Source organism: Echiichthys vipera (assembly GCF_963691815.1).
Source record: "Echiichthys vipera genome assembly, chromosome: 1".
NCBI lineage: Eukaryota > Metazoa > Chordata > Actinopteri > Perciformes > Trachinidae > Echiichthys > Echiichthys vipera.
Genome location: NC_139826.1, coordinates 22,190,381 through 22,200,575, shown reverse-complemented (window position 1 = coordinate 22,200,575; position 10,195 = coordinate 22,190,381). Strand labels below are relative to the sequence as shown.

The following is a 10,195-nucleotide window of genomic DNA, read 5'->3' as shown; positions in this document are numbered from 1 at the left end:
ATAAGGCCGAGGTGGGGAGTAAAAGAGAGGACAGTGAGGGGGGAAAAGTGACACAGCACAGTCAAAACACAAGATTTCAAACCAGGTGCTCTCACAGGCAGACTTTTATCAGAGCCCAGTGGTATACAGTAAGTAACTGTTGTGCACAAGGCTGGGCGTTGCACAAGCAGTGCAAAGTAAAAAATATCCACAGAAAGCATAAACTGTAGATGAATAGAGAGAAGGGTTTTATTTGGGGTTGTATTGGGGGGACGGGAGAAGGTTAAAGGGATAGTTCGGCTTTTTTGCGTGGTTGTGGTTGTATGAGGTACTTATCGATAGTTAGTGTGTTACCTACAGTAGGTGACGTTAGCACAACACCAGTTTGGAGAAGTAGACAGGAATCTCGACACAGAAGCTGCTGTGGACGGGGGCAACAGAAAAATAACCTAAAATAAACCTAAAATAACACTCACCTAAAAATACAATAAAAGCGTAAAGTGGTGAAGATAATAAAGTATGGCGTACAAAAATTTTCACCGCTTTACCTTGCTGTCAGCTGTGTGTTAGTACGGTCTGCTTCTCCAAACTGGGGGCATGCTTACCTTGATCTACTGTAGGTAACCCACTATCGATAAGTACCTCATACAACTCTGCTCCAAAATAGCCAAGCTATCCCTTTAAACTTCGGATACTGAATTATCACCTCTTGTGGATCCCAAAGGGCCAGACCTCTTCTTCCATTAAAACATTCTTCTTGAGAAACAGTGAGAGGTCTATTCTGCTGTAGTAATAAAGACTAGAGTTTTTAATTCACCCTACACCCCTCAGTCAGTGACTGGCTGGCTGGAGTGACTCGTCTTCTATTCAGCCCTCTCTATTCAGCCATCACTCTCTGTCTGCCTCCCTATCTCTTAGCATCTTTTTTCCTTTTACTCAGCGTGCAGGATCCAGTGGCTAAAGCCCCCCCACCCCCAGTGGTGTCATGGGTAAGTCTCAGTCACAGTATGGAGCCCCCTCGTGCAACTAAAGCCATCCTGTTTGTCTCCAGTGAACCTACACTTTTGTCACTATCCACAGATGCAGTATTGTGTGGATTCTTTCTTAGATAGATGTGTAACGTCAACGAGTAGATGGATGGCTGGTGCAGTACAGAGGTGACACATTTCATCACACTTCTCTAAAATGCCATGATACTGTTCCACATATACACCTGATGAAGGGAAAATGATCACACAAGCATTACTCGCAATGTGCAGCTCTCTGTGCAGCCTTGTATTGCACGTTTTAAAAGTTATTCATGCACTGTAAGAACACAGTGGCTCTTTGAGCAGCCTGTCTTTGGCTGTCTGTCTGCTGAACAGCACTGCTCTGTACTGTGAGAACTGAAGTGTTTCCCAAACAACCACTGCTCACATATACCACCGCTTATATACTGTATATATATAAACATCAGACTTCTCTTATTGCAGAAGGTGTGCTTTTTAAAATAAAAAAAACTGAACTTTTAAGGATCGATATGGTGTTTTTAATGATTGTATTATAGTTGTACTGAAACCAGAATATAAATAACACACGATAATGAAGAGAATTACAAAATCTTCACACGTCATGATGATTACATGTCCAGTATACATAACATGCATGTACATGTCAACAAAGCAGGACTGGCATTTACAAAAAAAATAGCACTCCTCTAGTTGAATGCTATTTTGCTGTTTGCATCATGTCATCCACCTTTTACAATAAATCTCCTTTTTTTTATATTTGTGCAATAAATATGTTCCAGTTTATCCATAAAAAACTCTTGTTCTTATAGTTTAATTACCTCAAACTTACACTCAATTTGCATTCTATAGCTTCACCGATGCCCCTGAAGAACCCATTTTCTTAAACATTAATTACATGCAGTTGTGTTGTTAATCCATCCATCACTTGAGAGTCAATATGTTCAATTGACTACAGTTTTACGATCTGGCTGCTACAACCGCTTTAGCAGTAGAATAGATGGTCCCCACATTATATCAGATTATCACTTCATCCATGACCAAATATAGTCCAGACATCTGTTTGGCCTTTGTGCTCTAAGTATCCACTTTCACCTGTCTCTTTCTAGAAGTCATACTGGGAAACAAACATGGTGATTTTGGTGATGTACTTCCCCAGCTGGACTCGTCTCTCCAGCTCGCTCATCTCCACTTCCGCTTCCAGCGTGGCAGGGCCCTGCACAGGGCTCACCAGCATCAGCTGACCTGTCAGACGGTCTGAACGCTGGACTGTGAAGTGGCGCCGAGCTTGCCTTCCCCCCAGCAGAGAGAAGCGAAGCGTGTCACCCATTGGACGTAATGCTGAGACCCTGAACATGACGCGAGGAGCTGTCAGGTTGGACACGACAGCCAGGTAGTGGTAGGAGAAGGAGTTCGGGGTCAGAGAACATGCTTTGTTGTCCACAGAGCAGGGGTTACGTTCACAACGCCTGGAAAAAAAAGTTAATCCATGAATGAGAAACGGTGTTCAATGGAATCAAACAAGTCGCTGTCAAAGGTTTTATCTGGTCTAAGATGGCATCCCCAAATTAAAAAAAATATTTATACAATGGTGAGTGAACTTGGATGCAAAAAAATTTAAATTACGAGTAATGCTCACATTGGTGATGTCTTGACATATGTAGCATTAGGGATTTTGGGGCAGTCCACACGGACGCACTGGAAACCACCGTACGTATTAATGCACATCTGGTCCTTTGTGCAGTTGTTCTGTCTGGTGGCGCACTCATCAATGTCTGTGACGAATCATCAACACAGTAACCCATGTATTCAAACAAAAATGTTAGTTTGGTTATCATTCATACTGTATGAGAATTCAATTATCCTTTTCTTTTACTTAAGCCATTTCAGATGAAACTTGCAGTTAAATCCTAAGTTAAGTTCCTTAAAAAAGTGTGATTTAATGTCCAGGGCAGTTGCATGTAGTCTAAGCTACACAGTATAGCAAGGATTTTATATCAAAATGGGGCCAGAGGTGTTAAATGCACTGTAGTAAAAGGAATCTTGTGGAATACTTTAAATAATGCTGTGTACAGATTTAAAAAAAATGAAGAGAAGGAAAAGCGATAGCAAAACAAAACAAAGACCTTTACAGCTGCGTCCTTCGCGGGTCACATTGTATCCGACCGGGCAAGAACAGCGGTAGCCTCCAGGAGTGTTAACACAAGTATGTAAACACAGTCTCCCAGCCTGGCCATTATGGAACAGCTCACATTCATCGATATCTAAAAATGAATAATGCACACACAGTTAACATCCCACATGGAAACATTAATGTATGGTTTAGTCACAGGACAGGTTTTAATCCTACCAGTGCAGATGTTGCTATCCCTGCCAGAGATGGTGTATCCCGGTTCACAGGTGCAGTGGGTGGTCCCCTGCACTAAAGTGCAACGTGATGGACGAACAAAGGGCCCAGTGGTGGCAGCCGGCAAAGTAGAAGCAGCAGCGGTGGCGGCAGAAGTGTTTGTCATGGTGACAAAGACTGAATGATGAAGACAGGAAAAGTGTTTTCATTTCAGGCTGTAATGTTTTCAGTTATTTCAAGGTTGCCTTTTTTCAGTCCAATTTAGTATTGGGAGCTTTATCCATCCATATGCAAATTCAACTATGTAATGATAAAGACAACTGTATGCCTATCCTTCATGTTATTCAGTTGGGTTGCTGTTTATGAATCTTTTTTCAGTGTTCGGGGCAATTATATTGTACACTTCTGGAGTCAAAATCACCATGTTAAAATATAAAATATAAGCAGCAGAAACAGACATACAGTTCACCAATTACATTACATTGCATTATATTACATAAATAATCCAATAGAAAGTTTATTTTTCCACTGTCAAATAGTCCATTGTGCACATATTATTGTCAAAATACTTTACAAAACTGTAAAATATTGTAAAAAAATAAAAAAATAAAAAGTTCATCATACTTTTTTTTTTTGACATATGGTCTCACTGTGTTCCACCGGAAGGGGAGGCCCTTTAACACATGCACCCGAACCTGAAATTATCTAAATATTAACTGGCGGGGCTATATGTGAGAACGCAAATATCCAATTCAGTTGGACTGGACATCAAACAGAGTTTACACTGCCAGCTCCCCAGTGCTTTAGGACTGTATGCAGTCAAATGTGTGTTCAAATACAGCCGCTTATTCTCCGGTGTATCCACAGAGTTAAATGGGGCATCTTTTGGACACTTATATCATGCGTCAGCAAACAGCAAAGCAAAACAAGAGAGAGGACAAGATTCAGGAAATTCTGTCCGTAAAGACAGACACCAAAATCATCCGACAGACTCAAAGAACTGCAAGAGACTCTGCTGTTTGTGACCGACTTAAGAAACGTCTCAGTCGGCGCGCTGTAGTTGTGTCATGCCAGTCACACCTGTGTGAAACAGAAAACTACAGACTATCTCCGGACCTGATTTTCCTGACATTGTCTCGGGTTCATATGTGAAAACAGTCATGACTTTATTCTGATTCTGATCTGATTGAGTCTGACTTTGATGTGATAAATTATAACTTGCCCCAAAGGATAAATAAAATATCTAATGGTTAATAGACACAGGATAACAAACTGTAAGTTAGTGTGGGAATATCTAATAAATAGAAAAAAAATAAATAAACTGGGCATCAGAGATTCACAGTGCACCATCCACATCCTGTAGCAGACCACTGCCACCCAACCAACACAGACATGGACAGGCTGGAATTCAATAACCTACTTTGTGGTATGTAGCACTGGTTTGAATTGGCAAGCCAAACCACTGGCCAATGTAATCCCCTTGGGCAGACTGGGAGGATTTGGATACTAGCCTATACAACTATGTTCTGGAGTACAAGTGTTTAGTTTTTATATGTATCTCCCAAAACATTTGATGCAACCCAATAATACAAATCCCGGACATCTCATGTGTAAGACGGGGAAGATACTCCAACTCCAACATATGTGTGTGGTCTGAGTATGTACTGTATTATACCTACATGTTGGCACAGGGCTCTGACAGGTAGCTCCAGTCCAACCTTTGGCACAGACACAAGAGAACTGATTCACTTCATCCACACATGTCCCAGCGTTCAGGCACGGAGAGGAGGAACAGTCATTGATATCTGAGTGAAAAGACATAAAGGAAGGTTAAAGAAGGAGACTCCATTGCTACACTTCAACCTTCTAGAGATACAAGGACATTATGCAACTGAATATCTTTGAAGCTGGAAGATAAGAGTTTGTGACATCATTGCATGAGTATGTTAGAGAGTGAATGAGAAAGAAATGGAGCAGGTGAGTTAATGTTAGTCCTCATCAAACAGCCTTTAAGCTATTATCTTCAGAGGACATACAGGTTGAAATATCGGATATCACAGCAGTCATTAAGCTCTTTGGAGAATGGCAAGACTACATAAAGAGGAAATATGATCATGGGTCACATATGAAATGTATCTCTACAAAGAAAAATGTGGGGTACATGCATTATGCACAAAAATAGGAATGGCAATAGAGAGCAGGAGAGGGGAAGGTTACAAAAGGATGATGACAGGAAGTGATCTGTGGGTTAGATAACAGGATGAGTGATGGTCAGGGTTAAGAAGAGGAGAGACAATGGTGGGAAGAGGATGAGGAGGAGGCAGGGAAACTGACCCTCACAGTAAGGGCCAGGTAGCAGGAGATCACTGCTGGTTTCTCACCTCTGCAGGTAGGCTGCTGGCCGCTCCAGGTCAGGCTCTCCTGACAAACCCTGCTCTCTGATCCTACAAGCTCATAACCAGGGTCACAGAGAACGTGAACCTCGTGACCCACGCTGTGTGACTTGCCGAGTTTCCTCCCATTGATCGGCGTGTCCAGTTTTGGGCAGGTACCTGGAGGTAATAAAGAAAAACAGCAGAAAGGCTCATATGTCAACATTTAACATTTTAATCAATCAGTATTTCTGAGGGTTTTGCTTACTGTTAATGGCTCTTGTGGTCTGCTTCCCTGTGCTGCTCTGCAACAGGTTTATTTTCTTCTTCAGGTTGCGAAGACTCTGCATGTATGAGGCTTCATGGGCTGAGAGAAGCTTCTGGACTTGCTTCAATGAACCCTGTATTTCCTGTCTACTAGGACAGTCCTGGGACAAATCAGTTTCTTTGGTTATAAAGCAGGTTGAGGTGCTACATAAATACTGTGAAAGTACCAACACACTCAATCCACAGAGAATGCACACAGCCTGTATTAAGAAATGGGATACTTTAAGCTATCAGGACTTCTGTACAGTTGTGATGTCACAACTATACTATATATAGGTAGAAAGTACTGCTGAAGTTACAGTCATTCGCAGGCTGCAATGCCTGCAAAGACGCAGAGAGCGCAGATGTGGAAGACCCGGACTCACTGACCAATCAGAGCTGACTTTTTCGGAAGGAGGGCTTAAAGAGAGAGGGGCTAAAACGGATTATTACAAACAGAAGGTGAATACAGGAATATTCAAACAGACAGCATGAGAAAAATAATGTGTTTTCTTTGAACATTAAAGAATATGTCAGTGTATCAAATATATAAAACTGTAGCTACATAATTGTAAGCACTTACATTCAATGATTTTGATATGAGAAGTTATGATTTCTGCTAATACTGTGTTCTTCTAAGCCATAGGAGCATTTAAGAGTGTATTGCACTTTACATAGTGTTACTAATATTGGAAGCCTACAAAACACTCTCCTTAAAAAAAACCTTTTATGAGTTTTATTAAAAAGGAATAATCTTTTGCTGAATTCATGAATACAGAAAAGTTACTCCTCTGGATCCAGTACATTCAAATAAATATTTCTCGACATGAAAAAGAGAACGCAGGACCAAAAGCCAGTGATGTAAATGATGTATTGGCTGGAGAACTAACTTTCCATTCATTCGCAAGATGCAAAACAATGTTAAAAGCTTTTAACAACCAAAATATCTTGTTTCTATTTATTTATAGTGTCTGAGCCAGAACATGTCCTTTAATGCTTCAATCATACATTCCCCTCTAATTGCAATTTCAGTTGCAGGTCACCTCACATGAATTAGACGTTGAATTCTGTCTATACTTTATGCATACTGGATTTTGACTTTAAAAAAAATCTAAGTCAATATATTGCTTTATTACTGTAAAAGTAATTGTGAAAGTAGTTGGTTCAATTAAAAGTATGAAATATAATCATGTCTCCAAACAAAATGTGATAAACAGAGTCAGTTCCCCCTCTTCAGGTAAACAAATTGAAGCCTACTGAAGATCTGTGCAGTACAGAGGCTGGGCTGTTATATGAGCGAGTAAATACAGTAGGGTCAGAGTATGTTTGGCCACTGTAAGTATTTGCAAGCAGGAACCTCCTCCTCTCAAAGCTAGATACTGTAACTTAGTCATACACACAGGAACACTTTCTGAAAGTCTTATATTCTTGTCATTAAGTTTGTAGGTGTGACCCCATGTGGATGTTTAAACTCATCATTGCATAAAGTTCTGCAACTGTCATGAGCCTTTTTTAGGAGAAGAGGAATCAGCAACAGCTAACTTGCTCTTTATGGTGTGGTGGATTTAGGGTTGGGGTTCAGTCAGGTAAAAAACACCCTCAGCGTAAACATCACCTGTGTTACAAAATCCCTTTCTATTGGCTGCGGGGGCGAGGGAGTGTTTTCCATCCGTGTCCTCTTCAACAGCGTCATTCTACGCCTTCTGCCCTGTCCTCTCATGCATGTTTTCAGACAACCAATTAGTGTTTTCGTCCAGCCAGGGTTATGTAAGAAGAGTCAATATTTGTTGAAAACACCTTTCTGATTCGGACAGAACTGGGACTTGGAGAGGCTTCAGTCATCTGGGAGGGGTGGCTGGTGTTTATAGTGTAGTTGTCAAAGGCCTCTTTCTGCCTCTGCTAATTGACGTTTCACACGGCTCCATGTAAACTGGGTGACGGTGTGCAGGAGGCACGCAGTACGGGAGCTCAAGATTACAGTACGGTACTATAATATCTAAACAGATGTGTCAGATTTCAATGTACAAATATTTTGAAACACTGAAAATGCAACTTTAAACACTTGTCCTCACACGTACACACCTAAACCGTCCACCAAGCAAACACAATCTTCTGGACATTTAACACGATATAACATGCTGATCATCTCTCAGTAACATACATACAGCTCTCTCTCTCTCTCTCTCTCTCTCTCTCTCTCTCTCTCTCTCTCTCTCTCTCTCTCTCTCTCTCTCTCTCTCTCTCCTCTCTCTCTCTCTCTCTCTCTCTCTGTTTAGTGAATTTATTTTCTGAGGTCCTGTTCCTGAAGATTAAATGCAGCGTGAAAGTGACTCACGGTTTAGAAAATCTTCTATGTGATGCCAAACCAGGACACTCACAGTATGCTGCTGTGAGAAAAATTTCTCAGGTTTTAGAAATGTTTCCCTTTCAAGCCACGCATGGTAGTTAGAGGCACGGTTGCAATCAATTCACCAGATAGAACAGACCTATCTTTGTGAGCATGTCTCATGGCTTTCAACTTGTTTAACTGAAATGATGTCATATATGCTAAGGCACCTAGATGCATTAGCCTGTGATATTGAATTCACTCACCTGTCCAAAAGTAGGATGGAGTGAGCAGAAACACAATAAGGCGATAACAGTCGCAGCAATCATGTTTCTACTGATCCCAGTCCAACACGCAGACGACGAGCGATCCTCAAGTGTGTTAGAAGATGCAGGCAGTGTGAACTTGTGTGAGTGCGTGCAGGGAGTCCAGGTGAGAGAAGGAACACAGTTGGTGGTTGGAAAAGCTGCTGCAGAGAACCACTGAGGAATGTTGGGTTTACTTTTCAGGAGCCAATCAGGAGAAAGAGACTTTAAGAAAAATGTGACTACATTAACTTAACCTGTGCAGTTCCTCTCTATCAAAGAAGCTTAGTTTAGGTCTTGTTTATACAAAAGTGGAGGAAAAGATGTCCTGGATCATGTGTACGGTGATACTCAACAGGGTTATAACCTGCTTGTTCCCTGATGTTGTTAAAGATTTGTTTACAGCAAAAGTTTTTGTAGACACAATATTGTCAGTTGTGTTAAATTTAAAAAAAGGACAAATACAGGGTGTCCCAAAAATGTATGTACACTCTAGAAGCTGATAACGCAATTGTTCAGTTGCTCTCTCTCTCTCTCTTTCTCTCTCTCTCTCTCTCTCTCTCTCTCTCTCTCTCTCTCTCTCTCTCTCTCTCTCTATATATATATATATATATATATATATTTTTTTTTTTTTATGGCGATAACCAAAAGACAAAGTCGAAGCTATGACACCTGCAACAGTTGCTGAATTGAGATCAGCCATTGAATGCGAATACACGCAAATACCAAGGGCATGGTTGACCCTTGGTGATGTGTGTGATTCCATTGCTTTGCATTATCAGCAGTGGCTTGACCAGAACGGACGTCAGTTTGAGAACTACTTAACAATGATTTAAAGTGTGTATACATTTTTTTGGGTCACCCTGTATAGAACCAAACCTTTTTGTGTATTAGACTACTTTACATCATCTGATTCATCTGACTAGTATCAGCTCAGCTTGAAATCAGAATACTGTATTTGCAACCTGTGATGGAGTGTTCATTCCCAGTGCTGGAGAGAAGCTGTGCCCTCTACAGGAATATAGTAATAAATGCGATCCTGTACTGTATAGTAGTTACACCGAACAAAACCAGACGTATATTTCTCAGGTTACAAACAAATAGCCATACCTGACATGGCTATATCATGAGGGTAGTAATCTAAAAAGATGGATTAAGATGACAGATAGTTTTTATTTATTTATTTACTTTGTATATTATAACTGTGTTGATTTACAGCTGGAAAAATATAATTCCCTTATTTTTTCTAACCATATACACCCACTACATCAAAATAAACAAGGCAGACAGGTTGTTTCTGTACTGGCTGATAATGTCAACAAAAAAATTAAATGGCTTTCAAATTACTTTTACTTACTGCAAGGTCTAAACCATCAAGCATCTCCTTTCAACCCTGCCGGGGTATACAGAAAGAACATTGCATTGATTCTTGACAAAACTGCCTTTGTGGAAAATCCAGTCATTTAAATTACATGGTAAAGACGTGAGTGTGTCTCAGTATGAGTTTGCAACTGAACTATAGCTGCTGTAGAGAAAACAGTGCAGATGAACTT

The 10,195-nt window shown here is 40.7% G+C and overlaps 1 protein-coding gene across 1 annotated transcript; it reads right to left on the bottom strand.

Moving 5' to 3' along the window:
* Positions 1–1,680: 1,680 nt before the first annotated feature.
* Positions 1,681–8,719, bottom strand: LOC310966631 (fibulin-7). The gene is made up of 8 exons (XM_083940430.1): positions 8,604–8,719; positions 5,974–6,133; positions 5,715–5,885; positions 5,013–5,138; positions 3,337–3,510; positions 3,113–3,250; positions 2,626–2,761; positions 1,681–2,455 (listed from the first exon to the last, which is right to left on the bottom strand). The coding sequence occupies exons 1-8, from the start codon at positions 8,664–8,666 to the stop codon at positions 2,092–2,094; spliced, it is 1,332 nt and encodes a 443-aa protein (XP_083796556.1). The 5' UTR covers positions 8,667–8,719; the 3' UTR covers positions 1,681–2,091.
* Between the last annotated feature and the right edge of the window lie 1,476 nt (positions 8,720–10,195).

Excerpts from the sequence above, each read along its gene's own strand:
- LOC310966631 (XM_083940430.1), bottom strand. The coding sequence starts at position 8,666 with ATGATTGCTGCGACTGTTATCGCCTTATTGTGTTTCTGCTCACTCCAT. Across the intron at positions 6,134-8,603 it reads TCCATCCTACTTTTGGACAG|GACTGTCCTAGTAGACAGGA; the intron begins GTGAGTGAATTC and ends GATTTGTCCCAG. Across the intron at positions 3,251-3,336 it reads GGATAGCAACATCTGCACTG|ATATCGATGAATGTGAGCTG; the intron begins GTAGGATTAAAA and ends ATTCATTTTTAG.